Source organism: Anopheles maculipalpis, chromosome 3RL, assembly GCF_943734695.1.
Source record: "Anopheles maculipalpis chromosome 3RL, idAnoMacuDA_375_x, whole genome shotgun sequence".
In the NCBI taxonomy this organism is placed as follows: domain Eukaryota; kingdom Metazoa; phylum Arthropoda; class Insecta; order Diptera; family Culicidae; genus Anopheles; species Anopheles maculipalpis.
Window position 1 is genome coordinate 27026274 of NC_064872.1, and position 16168 is coordinate 27042441.

General features: G+C 41.7%; 2 protein-coding genes across 2 annotated transcripts in view; both read left to right on the forward strand.

The window, feature by feature from the left end:
• Positions 1-16168, forward strand: part of LOC126565133 (uncharacterized) — a 358067-nt gene that overhangs the window by 206179 nt on the left and 135720 nt on the right. The gene's annotated exons all lie outside the window — the stretch shown is intronic.
• The window catches only part of LOC126564067 (nephrin-like), a 65024-nt gene that overhangs the window by 23743 nt on the left and 25113 nt on the right, over positions 1-16168 (forward strand). Inside the window, exons 4-9 of the mRNA XM_050220980.1 lie at positions 6049-6142; positions 8084-8197; positions 11695-11898; positions 12243-12536; positions 12631-12761; positions 15172-15331. Coding sequence (XP_050076937.1) covers positions 6049-6142; positions 8084-8197; positions 11695-11898; positions 12243-12536; positions 12631-12761; positions 15172-15331 — 997 coding nt within the window. The remainder of the gene's footprint in view (positions 1-6048; positions 6143-8083; positions 8198-11694; positions 11899-12242; positions 12537-12630; positions 12762-15171; positions 15332-16168) is intronic.

A 16168-nucleotide genomic window follows, 5' to 3' on the forward strand; every position in this document is an offset into this window, starting at 1 on the left:
TATTTAGGGTGTAGTGTAATGCGTGTCAAAGTTTGTGTGTTTATGTGTATGTGTGTGTGTGTGTGTGTTTATTTTTGTATAATGAAAAAGAAGACACGAAATCTCTTACAAGCAACATAATGTTAAGGTACATGCTAAAAAAAGATTTTTGAAACATATTTCGCTTGATTTTGATCATAATTATTGGAATCATATTTACAAAGACTAAAGCTTATGTCTTTTAAGTAATCAAATAGTTTTTTTTAAATATCATTGGGTCTTAAAATGATGATTTTATTTTAAATCGCCATAAAATCTCAGCTTTCGATGCTTATACTAGATAGATAAAATCAGGGGTGGGTGTTCGGCATAATTTTGACAGTCACCTACGGAGAAAGAAAAAAAAATTATGGCAAAATTAATCATGGGGGAATTTTTTTTTTGGTTTAATTATATATAAATAAAAATAAATATTTTTGTTTTAGAAATAGTAGCTTACCACATATTTTAATCATTTTATTCAAAATATCCGCCCTCGGCTTCTATTACGGCCTCCACCCGTCTCCGGAACCGGGAACAAGCCCTGGCGACAGTTTCGCGGGGTAGGGCACGAAAACGGAACTGAGCTCCGCCTTGGTGGTGCTGGAGGTTCTGTTGGTGTCCCGTTCCACCGCGCCCCACACGAAATAATCCATTGGATTAAGATCCGGGGAGCTGGGAGGCCACACATTCGGCGCGGTTAAGTCGTTGAAATTGGTCGCCAACCACTTTATCGTTTTGGAGGCTGTATGACACGGAGCGTAATCCTGCTGGAACACGTACGGTCTGCCGTTGACCACTCTCGTGTTCCAAGACTTTACGACGGTGTCCAGCTTGGAAATGTACCCGCCCGCGTTCAGCCTCTGTCCCTGCTCGAAAAAGAGGGGCGGCATCACGTCCCCTTCCGATGACACGCAGGAAAACACCATCACCGTCTGGGGGAACTTGGTTTGCGGCACCCGTGGCACGTCCGCCGGGCAGTAAGCCAGCCACCGGTTGTTCTGAGTGTTAACCGTGTCGGCGGTTGTCGCGTCCGGCGCGGATCATCTTGATGCATGTGATCCACTTCCACAATGTACACTTTTTTGGCATTTTTTTTATCACGGGATGTTTTCGCTGCTTGTTCCGTACATTTTTAGCTGTCGAATGACGTATTGCTTGTTTTCCTATGCCAACTCCATCACGAGTTATAAACAAAAATGTAACTGTCAAAATTATCCCGAACGCCCCCGTATAGTATAAACAAACTTAGCAGATGCTTTCGGCCCAGACAGGGTTGGATCTTACTACACGTGGCAGTTTGGGCATACGAGCATTTTCCATAAAGAGGGAATATTTTTAGCCCAGAAAGTGAAATCATCATTATTACTCCTTCGAAATAAATCCAGTACCCTTTTGCTTGGGGAATCCTGGTGGCCCATTTTGATTGGATCCTCTGCAGATCTCGATCTGCCACTACATGCTATCTATAAGACGATTATGTAAAATTGGTAAACATCTGTTCCATAATCTCATTAATGCTAGCACAAGTAAAGCTTTTATAAAATAGAGTTGTCTTATTGTTTTGTCCATCTCTCTATTGCGATAGTTCGTTGTGCAGTATTATTTATTTTTTCCATATTTTATCTAACACTTTGAGCAGTGCAAGTAAATTGTATTAAATAGCCAACACACTCAACAATTAATATCTTTATAAAGCATTTTCAACGTTCAGGCTGTTAGTGTGTATGCAAAACTAAGCGCATTTTACAAGGTTAATGACACAAAGCGTTAAATAGTAGGCTGGGTAGAGTTTTGAAGCCACATGTAATTCATATTTCAATTTGCTGGGCCTTTTTAAACTATGTCGATACACATTGCGCCTAAATGCAGGCAATTTAGAGTATTCGATGGCCCCATACAGGTTTGAGCAATATCGGTTTTCTTTCTGATCTGATCTGATCGTCAAAATGAATAAACACTTTTTTTCTATAAGATCTATTTTTTATGCGAATGCCTTACAAAAAAAATTCTTAAACCAAAAATTGCATAACGAAAGCCGCTTAAAGTACAGAAAAATCCAACCCAATTTTAAGGGGAGAAAATAGCGAGAACATCCTATTCGCAATTGCTCGTTATTTTGGCACGAATACTTTATCACAAATAACACACATACCAACCGAACGAACTGTTAATCACCCATCAAACAGCTGCAAACAGGTGCAAATAATTATTCAAACCCGGTGCAAAACATTTGCATCGACAAACGAGTTGCAAAATTCTAACCGCACCTAATACGGCCCCACCACCACGACGCGGGGCGGGTTTACCGTGGAAATCTAACCGTGACGTAAATATTTCAATTAAAAGCACCAGAACTCGAACCTATGCAAGGTACGAGCGCATCCAGGAGCAGTGACGCAAATGGGAATCACATTTGCCATTTTAAAATCACCCTCCCTTTCCCGGCCACATCCCACATCCCTCTTAATCATGCAACGCACCAAACATGCACACTTTTTCAATCAAAAACCGTGTCGGTGTTGAAACTGAACCCATTCGAAAGCATCTAATTTGCACCCCCGAATCCAAACCACCAACCCAGCCAACGCACAAATGAGTGGAGTGGAGTGGACTGTCCGACGTCATCATTCAACCCTAAAACAGGCGTTCGCGCACACCCTTGTATTAGCTTTAATAGGGGCACGCGCACGTTTCTTACACTCGCGTGTATATGGGGAAGGATAATATAAATATCAACCCATAAATGACTCATAAATTCTTGCTACCGTGCGCACCACACTACACGGCAGGTGTATTAACGTATATTTAGGGTGAACGTTTATAACGCCACTTCATGGCGGCGCTTCCGCGTTGCTTATGGGCTGAACAGGCTGCCACTACCTGCATCCAATCGGAACTTCCGCCTGGTACACGGGGTCACGCTCGGCCACCGTGTGGGCTTATGGTCCTTTACAAGACCCAATAATTTGCTACAGATTGCTCACACCAGTTCACAGTTCGATAAAAACAAAAGATTGTCGCGGAAGCAGAAACGCTCCGTGCACCGGAATCTCTAAAGCAACACGAGCCCGCAACACGAAGCCCAAGATGTTGTAAAATTAATGAACGAAAGCAGCAAAAAAAGAAAAAATACAACTCAACCAACCCTTAACGGAAAGCCGAATTCATTACGCGGCCAATGTATATTGAAATTTAATGTCACCCAACCACACACTCACACTGCAGGTGGATGGGATACACACATACACCGTGTTAGTTGAGATTATGCTTCAGCTTTACATCCTCACAGCCCGAGCCTTCCGCTACCCCCTCCCCTTCGTAGGAGGAGTCCCTTTGACGTACATACGTGCTACGTACACGCTTTCACGTACTTATATGCTCACCGTGCCGATGAATGTTTTGGGTAGCGCAGGTAGCCAACCACCGGACTTCGGTGCTCTGAGTGGAGACCTGTGAGATGAGACGAACAACACGAGGAGGTGAAAAAAAAAACACTGGCCGAGACTGGGGTAGTGGACTGAAAAATGGGGAGGGGAATAAAATCAATGTTTAACCAAAGAAAATCGTGTTTGCGGTTGTAACCCATCTGCCAAGTGACTGAGTTCATTTCAACGGGCGTTTTTTTCGCCCTCTTATCCTTTTTTTTTTGCTGTTGTTTTTTTTTTGTTTTTGGTGAGAAGGTAACGAATGTGTTGGTACGGTTATGTTTGTGTTGTGATTTTTTGGTTGTTTCATTTTCTGCCCCTTTTTCATTTCACTCCCGGCACTTCGCATTGCGTATAGCGAAAATCATTAAGCACCGTAGCTGGCGCTCTTGTTGGAATGCGAAAATTCCTAATGGGGATGAAGAGGCCCAGGGTACAGCCGGTTGGAAGGGAGGTTTTTGAACATGCAAGAGAATGTTCGCGTTTCGGTACGTGCGTAATTAGTCCGAGTATTCGATGGTCAAATGATGAGTCGTTTTCGCGTGCTGCACAGACTAGTTTTACTTCTTGGTACTGTCAGTTTGACGCGCTCGAGCGCGCACTCACACACACACACACTTACGAACATCGGGTGATTGGAGCTTGTAAAGTGAAGCTTTGGTACTTAATTAAATTAAAAAAAACACTAATTGCCATAATGATCAGCTATTTTTAGTAACGTGCTTCCTTTCAAACAAGGGGCTGCCCCTGTGCAGTAGGGTGCTGGTTGAAGTTTTCATGGGCATCGCATACTAGAGTTAATTAGTATGTACTAGTGTTAAGAAATGGGGGTGTAGTTTGAACTGGGAAAGGCAGATAAAAATGGCATATGAGTTGCGTCTGGTATTTTTGTCAGAAAACATTGGAATCAGTATTCAATCGGAATCCGAGGATAAAAATGCAGCAGGTGCAGGTTTTTTTCGATCTAAATATCTGGTTCATCACCTCATTGAAAATATATTCGTGTGTAATAAAAATAAAAGCTTTTGTCGAGTTACACAGAAATTTCAGACAGAACAGTGTGAATGTTTGAAACTGTCTGTTTAATGAAACTTTTGGTTGATTTTTAGAATGTCGCCAATCACTAATTGTTACTATTCTACTAAAAAGAAAATAGCACAAAAATCTTCTAGTGCAATCAATTTACTATTAAACAGTCATTCAATCACGACAAAAGTAACAAAGCCAATTAATCTAGCCTATGTTATAAAAAGTTTGAATTAGGCTGTATCTCCGGACCTAGTGAATTCATGCAAATTGCGCCTACAACGTATGCAATAATCGTTTTTTTACTGTTAAAATAAGTTTTGTAAAATTAATTGATAACGCTTCTTCAAACTACGTTCGGTAACATAAGCACATTCAGTAACATAAGCTCTGCAAAATAGTCAAATTTTGAAAAGCTCTATTCGTTTAGTGTCCACGGCACATGACACTCGTTATAACTCGGTTCATTTTAAAATTAGAAAAATGGTTTGAACTTCCATCTCAAAGTTATTTTACTGTGCTTTTTCATTTTTATTTATTTAATAACTTCAAAAGACTAACACTTAAATTGACTTTGAAAAAACTGAAATTGATGGACAAGTTAAACGGAAGCCAATAGGTGACATTGGAAAAAAAAGTCTGCACAATCATTCCTAGTGTAACATAGAAGATTTTTTTAACCACTCACTGTATTATGTACAAAAAACCTTTGTTTCATGCTCAAAACAATTTTTATAAAATGTGAATTTGGTTGCACAGAACGCCTGCATATCTCTTCAGCCTTTAAGCACGATTGGCCTCAATGTAACGCTTTCGATACAACGGAAAATTGAAAACAATTTTCGGAAGAATAAATGTCTAGAGTTATGCAAAATAAATTGAAAAATATTCATTAAAATGAAACCAATTGACAATACGGTGGAGAGCCGTCATACTAACATATAAAATAAAAAATGAAACCAAATAGATTTTACACATTGACCACCACGATTGTGCAGAAAATATCTATTGTTTGCATATCTTGCGGCACCTCAAACATATTTAACAATTATTGTTTACAAAGCCTTTCAACCCGTGTAATTGAGTTCATCATTCATGTTCTATTCTGTTTCTTGTACAGAAGCTTTTTTTTTAATGATCAAAACAAGTACGACACTATGCATAATCAATATGCGCTGTCTAGTGTACAAGTGCCGCAAGCATCAGCATCAGTGAATTCCACAGTAATCTCCAATTTTTCGGATCAATACATCTTCCATCCATCGAATTCCTCCGGATCGATATGGGTGCCATGTAACAGAATAATGCATCATTTATTCACGATCTGTTTTTGTTTCGGTTCCGGGAAAAATGTCTCCCGTGGCTTAGAAAGTTTAAATTTTTAATGATGTATCTCGCTTCACTTCGTTGTCAGTTGGCAGGGTTGCTTCTGCCTCTTTACACGAGCTCACTAAATAACATCAAGACAAAATGTCAGCCGGAAAGATATTTCGTTATCGAGTTTTAAACCCTCTCCGACACACATCATGGACATGTTCTCTACCTAATTGAACCCTCTTCCTTTCCCTGCTTGCAGAACCTGAAGCGACACGATCAGGGCATGTACCGGTGTCGAATCGACTTTCGAACGATACAAACACAAACGTATCGATACAACCTGTCCGTCATAGGTAAGTAACTAGCAGTGCATAGCACGTCCTTCTGTTTAAATTAACGCGAGAGCCGTTAGCATCTGTACATCTTCACGTGCTTTGCGTCTGTAATTAAAAAAAAAAAGCTGCACCCTCTCGAACTCGCGATGAAGCGCTCATGCATGATTGTCCCTCGGGCACTGCGTCAACTCGTGCTCAGCGCAGTCAGTCAAACACAACTCGCGACCGTTTCCACTTCGACAGCTCAGCCAGCCAGACCACTCAGCCAAACCCCCAAGCCAAGCAGCTACTTGATGTAATTGATGCACTTAAAACATGACAATCACTTGTCATTGGCTGCTAATGTGCAATAATGCACCAAAAGGGCGCGAATGGGACTCTCGCACCCGTGCACTTGGGACTACAGCATCTCATTATGTGTCCGTGTGTTGTCTCGTGACGCAATTCCATCACTCTTACCACACGTATCTTTACACATAAATGGGAAATGTGCGCACACACACATTCATACGCACACATCTACCATCAGATAACAGCTTGCAATTCCTTTCATCTGGCAACTGGCACCGTCTGTAGACAGGAAATGGACGGTTTGTGTGTGTGGGGGGGGGGGGGGGGGGGTGTAATGTCTTGGAAACCCTTTCAGACTACTCATGAGCTCGACTGAGATGAAATGAATCGTAAATTCATTCCACTAACTTCCTTATTAACGATGCACACCGGTGCGCACCTACCATCATCAGTTGAATGCCGTTGCGCACTGTGCCGGCCCAGGAGGGCTCTTCTGCCGGTGAGAGATGTTTCAATTTGATGAAAAGCTCGCTTTGACACTTATACACACAAGTACACAAACATAGGTGCGCGTGTATGCATTGAAATATGAGGACGGTGTGAAGTGAATATGTAGTAACTTTGGCTGGTTGTAGTAATTACGATTAGAGATAACAACACCTACCAAATCTCTAGGTGTTCCGTGCGGATTGTAGTTTGTATTGTATTTTTTTTTACATTTGGATAGTTAACAAATGTTCAATTACATATTAAACTATTATCGTATTCCGATTAAATTTAAAAGTGCTTAAACCTGTTGACTTTGTTAGTAAAAGGGCTAGCATGCTTTTTTTTTGCTAATTTCTTATCAAACGTAAAACAAACGGTTCAATTAGTTACACAAATTACATACTTTTTGGTGAATAGTATTGATGATGTTGATTTTTACTCTGAAGAATAAAGAATCTTTTATTTTTTAAACTAATTCTTTTGTCTGATAAACACTATGTAACTTTTCTTAAACACAAATCATACATATTGTGAATTTATGTGATTTAACTGGAAAGATATAAAACATGTACAACAGGACACTTTTATGATCCCATGTGTCCCCATGTACTCGAGTGCTTGTTGTAAATAAAGAATATGAGTAATTTTCCTCAAGATGATACCTTCAGTAACTGATTCGTTTAGTTTAAAGCACTCACAATCGATCCTTTTATCCGAGCATATTTTATTTATACAAACTTGTACAATGGTCATATCCAACTATGAAGTTTCAGAAGAGAAAGAGATCGTTAAATAAGTGACTTTTGCATTCCTATAAGGATGTAGCCAAAAATTTCGTTATAAGATATTAAACACTGAAGGACGAAAATCTGTAGAAATTATTTTTTTACCTCCCACTTACTTCTATAAAAATCTATAATTTATAAAAATTATACGCAAACTCCCTGAGCATAACATTTCTTCCTAATATGGATCTGGGGTGAGTGAGAGCTTTTCCTCGCCTCCAAGGAATACTATTACTTAGCTACAACAAAAAATCTTCCCCTGAACGCTCGGTTGCATAATGAGCAGACCACTGGGCCGACCCGGGGTGCGTAGTAGCCCGGGCGCTTAGCACTACCAGCAGATTAAGACACTACTTACCGCCCCGGACACTAAGCCCTCATTATCTATTTACAGTGCTGCCCGAGCAACCGGTGGTTCTGGATCGCTGGGGTCGCCACATCAACGGTACGAAGCTGGGCCCGAAGGAGGAGGGCGATGACGTCGTTATCACCTGCCGTGTTTCTGGTGGTAAGTTTGTTCAATCACACGTAGACACACACACACACATACATACACTTACAAGCGGGTGGCTAAGCTCACACATCTCGTCGTAAGTCAGCTTTGCGCTCCTCAGCCCCATCAGCACGGGTGTCGCCGGCTTGTCATTAGCTGTCAAACTCACCCTCAACCCCAGGTAAAGGTTCCGGACCGAAGCAAACTTCCCGGTAGCCCGGGCTATGGACGGTCCGGCAACGGGAGTTTTCACAGCGAGCATTTCAAGGCGTCCTTTAAATCCATTAACACCGTGCCGCACGGTTGATGTCTCTTGCTACGCCAGCCATTAAGCAAATATCTACCATTCCCGTAACGTACACAGCGATGACGACGACGACGGCGACGACTAGGGCGACATTCAACCAACCGGGCGTCCTTTGTATGCGTCAAACCTCAATCAAGGATCTAGGGCCTTGCGTCGTTTCAAGTCCGCCTTCCACGCTCTTTTGTGCGCTTCATCAAATTCTACCTGGGCTCGTGATTGTACACGGGAAAGAGAGACCCTGTCATAATAGTCACCTTAAGATGATTCGCTTTAGGAACAAAAAACAAACGAGCAAACATCATCTTGCCTCTCTATCTGAGGCTCGGAACATTGTCCACACATTGCAGTGCACCTCCCTATATCTCTGCTGCTCTGCTAGCTACGCTTGAGATGCATCCTTCTCGGGGTTTCCACGGTTTCCAAACGTCCAGTCCCGGAAGTCAGCTAAAACCGTACTACAGTTCCAGAGTTCCACTTAGAGATGGAATTTTCCATTTCTTCTTTTTTCCTCCATTATTTTCCCGGAGCATCTCTTTCATCGTGCTCGTGTGTTTCCCCTTGCCAACCGGAAGCTAACTTTGTGCTTCAAGCGTCACCACTCATCAAGGAAGTTGTAGCGAAGCGAAAGCGTAAGGAAGGAAAAGCTAATAATCATCACAAGACTACATCAAATATACTTCTGCCGTACTACCACTGTCCCCTTCACTCGTCCACCCGATGGCTCAGCATCCTTTTCCAACCGCCCATAGTTGTAGCGCACCGGAAACACTAAACCGACAACACGCGTCGATGTTTCTGCTGAAGCACCACTACTCCACTTGTCGGTGCCGTTTGAGAACGCAATCGGTTTGAAACGTCAAATGGACGTACCCACCTCGATATTGGGTCTTTTCGCCTGATGATGCCAATCGCTATACGACGATTTGATGTCCTACCGAGCGTGTCACCTTCGCAACTCTACCACCATGGGATTGTACGAGTGTAGTGTGTTGGAAGTTAAATAAAAATGTAACTAAAATACATCCAGAGAGCAAGAGCTCTCTCTCTCTCTCGCCCTCTTCTGAAAGGTCCGCTAGCTACCAACCGCGGATATGATGGGAAATGATAGTTAATTTAAAAAGTTCACAGATATTGGATAAGTTTCGGTACCGTTTTTTGCGGCTTCCGTGGTGCGCTTTCGACTGCACTTCCGGTGAGCCAGTTCACCACGGACCACGGATGTAAGTTCGATTTGTGTAACTTTACACAAGGATGAGAGAGAGAGAGAGAGATAGAGAGGGAACTGTTGCAGGATACACCGAGTTGTGTGACAGTTACCATCCCAGTCTTTTCCCTAACCCCTTTTTTCCTTCCGCCGGCTCGAATGATTGACAGACAGACAGACGCGGATCGAGAAAGTTCGGGTTTTGAGTACGTATTTCGCGCCGCTTTGGACGGGCACAGCCCGCACGTTTACACGTCGGTGAGGGTGTGATGAATTCTTAATGGATTTCACTGCCGGATGTAGCCTGTACATAATTAATTTCAATACAGCTTATCAGCGCGACGGTACGAGGCAAAGAGTTGCGTACGAATGATATCGATACCGATGGTGAAGAGTGTATTAAAACTGTGTTAAGCTTCTGGTTGATGTTTTCGACAGGAAATGGTATGTTTCAGTTTGATTAATATGAAAATAAATAAGACAAACGTAACTTACATCGTTTAGTATTAGCCAAACGATACAAAAATGCTTATAATAAGATAAAGAAGAAATTTGATTTAATAAGTTAAAGTGCAATATAAAGTCCGGTCATGCAAGCCGTTATTTACTGCCAAGTAATTATAACAATATTTTTAAAAAATAGGATATATCCAGTTGTTTATGATAAGTAATTTTTATGATAAGCGATATGGAATAACGGCTGTTCAAGCTCATATTCATTCACTTTTTTTTCTAATAAATACTATTAAGGTCATTTGTTTGTAGGTGATGTGGTAAATTTTTGAATTTACTCTGAACCATGGAGACGCCCAGTACTTAACAGAAATAACGATAATAAATGGTATTTTTACATTTATCAGATGATACAAAAAAAACATCCAAAAAATTATATAAAATCCCAATGAATCGAATCTCCATGTAGGGCATATAATTGTAGGAATATCGTAAATTTAAATTTAAATTTTTTTTTATTAAAAGAATTTTGAAAAAATTGCGTAACGTTTTGTTTCAAGATGGAGGCGCCCAGTACTTAACAGAATCGTGTGAAAATATGCGGTTTTTTGTATGACATTTTGTAAAACATAGACTTTACAGCTGCAAAAATAGAACAAAAAATAAAACAACTTCATTGCAAAATTATTTTAAAGTAAAACAATACAATATCTGCAAAAAATATACTTTCCGAAGTGATTGAAGCGATAATAAAGTATGTTAAACTGCAATTTAATATAAACCTATTTACCATTTATGGCGTTTTTCAAGACAAATTAACGCACCTTGTTTGCGATGCAGATTAAAATGAATTTAATCCAGTTTTGAAATGTTAAAAAATCGTACTATCCTACTCCTACTAAATATAATTGTTTTCTTCTGCCGTAATCACTCTTATTAAAATTCTTTTAGTCATTTTAAATATAGTTAAGATTGCTTCCCATTTATACGTAAATGGTTTGTATTTTACAACAACTATTTTACTCTACTCCAAGCTTTTGTTTTATAAGAAGAATCCTCTTATACAGTTGATTTTTAAAACTCTAACGTACATGAATGAATCTCAAAAAAACAATACCAGAAGCTCAACGAATCCGCTTGAATAAAAAAAAAACACTCAACTCTACGCTGTACATGACAAGTGACGGTATAATTAGTACAAGCAGACGGTTTGCATAGGGATAGAATATCACGAAGCAAAGTAAAAAACACCAACAACAGCAAAAACTGTTAGTAGGTTACTCCATTGTAAGAGGTTTATTGTCGAGATGCGGATGGTACTCGTTGGCGAGAAAATACATACACTCTCATCTCATTTCTCAGGTCTTGCTTGTTTCCACACCTCACACCGCTGGAAAGCGCTGTAGTCGCTGTTTTTTTTAATTCCATTTACCAACTTTGTTGCTGGCTCATTTCCCAACCGACCCCGGAACATTTATTTCAAACCCCAAACCCTAACCTCCGCCGATGGTTTCATCCATGGAACTTCCGTCCTTCTTTTTTGCACAGGACGACCACAGCCCGAGGTGCGGTGGCTTATCAACGGCGTAATCGTGGACGATCAGTACGAGCAAAACTCGGGTGATGTCATCGAGAACCGGCTGCTCTGGCCGACGATACAGCGCAGCGATCTGAATGCCATCTTCACCTGCCAGACGATGAACACGAAGCTGGTCGAGCCAAAGGAGACGAGCTACGTGCTGGACATGCACCGTAAGTACTCGCACTGCGGAACGGGTGATATTTATTGTAAAAATATTTGCAAACCACCCCGGGCAACCCGTACCTCGTACCTTGGGCAAGTACGTTCCCTGGGTACATTGTTAGAAATTTCAAGCCTTTCCTAAATGCGCTCTTTAGAAACGGTACACGACAGTCCGTTCAGGGTGCCCGGGAATGTCCGTCCGCAAGCAACACGAACAGAAAATTGAAGGATATAAAATTTCATCTCACAACACATCCTTCCCATTCACGGAGCATGAGTCCCGCCAGTGTGCATGTGTCTCTACCGGGTATGAGCCGGCATTTACTTACCCTCTTCTCGAACCATTATGCAGTGAAACCACTGACGATAAAGGTGATCAATCCACCGAACACGCTGGTAGCGGACAAGCGCTACGAAATCGTCTGCCAGAGCATGGGCTCACGGCCGAACGCCATCATCACCTGGTACAAGGGCAAGCGGCAGATGCGTCGCACCAAGGACGAAATTCTCGACCACAACACCACCACGTCCACGCTCAGCTTTGCGCCGACCACGGAGGATGACGGCAAGACGCTTACCTGTCGGGCGGAAAACCCCAACGTGAACGGGCTGTTTCTCGAGACGGACTGGAAGATGAATGTTGTCTGTAAGTATGCGGCAAACACACAGCTCTCGTACACACACCCCCATACACTCAAATATCTCTGTACGCCTGCTAATGGATCACTCATGCTCTGCAGATCCGCCGATGGTTACCATCCAGCTGGGACCGACGCTGGTCGTTGACGATATCAAGGAAGGTGACGACGTGTACTTCGAGTGTCACGTACGGGCGAATCCCGACTGGAAGAAGCTGCACTGGTTCCACAACGTAAGTAGTGGGACAGGGACAAGAAGGAGACGGTAGGGTGGCGTGGTGACACAGGAGAAGGTGTCAAACTCATCCACCTCTCGTACGTAACCCTATTCGATCGATCAATCAGCTGATTGTGTGCCATTAGCATCGTTCGATCGGTGATGGGAGCAACCCAACTCCGATTCCGTCGACGGTTGATACGGAGAAACTTTCGAGCTTTTCAGCATGATAAGTAGCACTATTTGGTATGATGTGAGTTCATCTCACGGCTGGTGTGCGGCTAGCCGATTGGATCAAGGCTATTTGTCTATGTCAGTATGTTATCGAATTTAAGTGCTGGAAGATGTGCCTGTATTAATGGGAGTACTTTTGGTGATGTTGAGTGTAGCACGGAAGAAACGTTTGATTAAACCTTTCGCTGATTAAATATCATAAACAAATAGCGATTGTGGTGTTAAATAGAAACATTTAGTTTCGTATTTTTTTCCAATTATTATAGTTTATACCAGAATGCATTGCAAGTGACAGTAGAAGATAGTAAATATATAATTTCTAAGAAAGTCTTAGAATACGGAAAATAAGTGCTATCACAACAACCTTTCTGACAACAGTAAAAGATTTATTTCACTATTCATTCATTATGTTGATTCTGAGGCAAAGTTTTTAACTGTTGGGTGTAGTAACCTTGTACGGTTAAATGTAGAATTTTTAGTTTTGCTATCTCTCAAGGAGTGGCTCAGTAGTACAGCGTACAGTGGCACCGGTCTTCACATGGCAGGGCGAAAGTTCATATCCCATTCGGACCGTTCTCCCGTAGTAAGGACTAATTATTCAACTACGTGGTGTCAGCACGTATTGAAAGCCTTGGTCTGGCTGTATTATTTGCAAATGCAATTTCACTGCTAAAGTTATAATTGCTTAATATAGTACTGTGGATCTTTACGACTTCTGCTAATACATTTATTGATGGACTCATGGTCGTGGAAAAAATATAGCCTAATATTGTTTGCTATAATTGGTACGGAGCAGTCGTTTCATTTCATTTCATTTTTTATAAAAATCTGCATAGTAGCTCAACATACCTATTTAAATTCTAACTTAACATTAGAAACAAACATATGATCACTATGGTGTTTTAAAATTTAGGGTTAGGGATTAAAGGGAATAAGATAGAAATCAAACAGGTGAGACAGGGAGTTTAAAGAAGACAAAGCACGGAGCAGAGGATCATTGCGACCAACTGCGGTACGACGTCTATGAATGATTGAGGGAGGACGGTTGGGAACATAAAAAAGGATCGCGTAGGATAGTGACGGAGCTTCAATTTGATCATATAACAAGGAAGCAATGAAATGGACTTAGGAATGGAAGCGGAGAGTCTCAAGAGTTTCGAATTCAAGCAGATGACACCTAGATTGATAGTCAGGCATAGTGAAACAGGGACCAACAAGAACTCTGCGTACAGCAAACCTGGTGAACGACCTCTGCACTCGCTCGATGCCTTCAGTATGGACTCGAGCCGAGGGTCACCAGATTACAGAGCAATATTCTAGCAAAGATCTGACCAGCGAATAGCAGAGAGCTATCAAACATAAGGGATTGGATATCTCACGGACTATATGTCTTAAAGTACGAAGGGTTTTCCAGGAAACTACGGCGTAAAGGTGAGACATAAACTTGAATCCCTTACCATTGAAACACGGTTGACCAAAACTAGGTCGAGTACGTTATTATAGAGGAAAGGATGATGTGTGAATTCTCCGAATTGTAGAAGCTAACTGTAGTAGGAACATTCGATCGGACAGAGAAGCTACCGGCGAAATACTCTGCAAACTAATAACAGCTGAGACGTCGCCGAGGGAAATGGCGGAAGGAATGGAGACGAACTTGCGCCGTTGTTTAACAAACGCCCACAAGGTTTTAGGATAATAAAGTAGACAAATATTTCATCCACATTTTCCACATTTCACAGGATTTCTGTTAGTATCGAACCTCTTTAAATTATGGAATTTTGAGTTTAATTTATTGTGATGTCTTGTAAGCTGCTTAAATATTCTATTAGAATAACAGATACTTCCAACAAATGTTCTTTAAACGGTTTTAGTAGAGCGATTTTTTAAATGATTTTTTCCTTTAATTTTTTTTCAATACTTTTTCCGAGCATGTCACATTAAATTTATAAAAATCAAAATTTATAAAACAAGTGATTTAACAAACAAAAACAAATGTGACAATTGGGATCTTTGTAAACGGAAAAGTTTTTTTGCTGTATTAAATACTTTGTATGATGATCGCGTAGATCATAACTCATCGCTATATGCTCTCTCCTTTTAAATCAAATTAAATTACATCCTTCAATCAACACCAGCGCTTGTAATCCGCTCACCGTTCGACCACTATCTCTCTCTCTCCAACTCCCCGACAGGATATCCTGCTACAGTACAACGGTTCCGCGCGCATCATCCAAAGCGGCCAGAGCCTCGTGCTGCAGAAAGTGACGAAACAATCGGCCGGATATTACGCTTGCAGTGCAATCAACGCCGAGGGGGAAACCGTCAGCGATCAGCAGTACCTGCGAGTGAAGCGTAAGTGTGAAGTTTAAGACGTTTTGGTTGCTGTAGCATCCGTTTCCTGCACCAGCGTTGTTTCGTCCGACCAACCGTTGCGAATCGCATCTTGACCGCCCGTCCGGACTGACCGCAAACTATTCCACTTACCCCGTTAACCTACCGACTCCCGTTCCACATCCTTAATATGGTCTCCGGGGTGGTAAATCTCACCGGAAATTGATAGTTGATGGATTTTTCTCAATCACGGAGACCCTTTTCAGCGGTTGCGGCATGCCGGACCGATTTCAACCTCTGTATCACATCACCTCCATAGCTCGCCGTAGTTCTGTACCAGGGACTGCACAGGGGGTATCCCACGGCCCCTTTAATCGGTCGCCCGATGGTTGGCCGTTTCTGGCTGACCGATTCCGTTTGCCTCCGGTGGCGGAAATTGATAGTTGATAGAAATGAAATTACATTTAATTGCCGCTTCCCAAACACTTAACCTGGGGCAGGCCGGAAATTTGCGGTGGACACCCAACGATACTCTTGGGAGGGCTCTCGGGGTTTCGAGCTGATTCGAGCCGATTCGTGCTGATACACGCACCGGTTCATCCTTTGGTCGGTTGGAAGGCAAGAGTTGCAGTTTTATTTTTGAGCAATTATTAAATGGCTTCAAAGGGTTGATAAGCATCAGAGGATGACTTTTAAGTAGAATATGTTTTATGGTAAAAGAATCAGTAAAAAGCGCCCTTCAGTATGCAATTTGAAAGCATATTGGTGTTTGATAGCATCTAACCTTTTTTTTAGGTTTTTGTGTATTTTCAATCGCACAATTGCTTACCGATGCTTTATCTAGAGAATGTTGTTCGA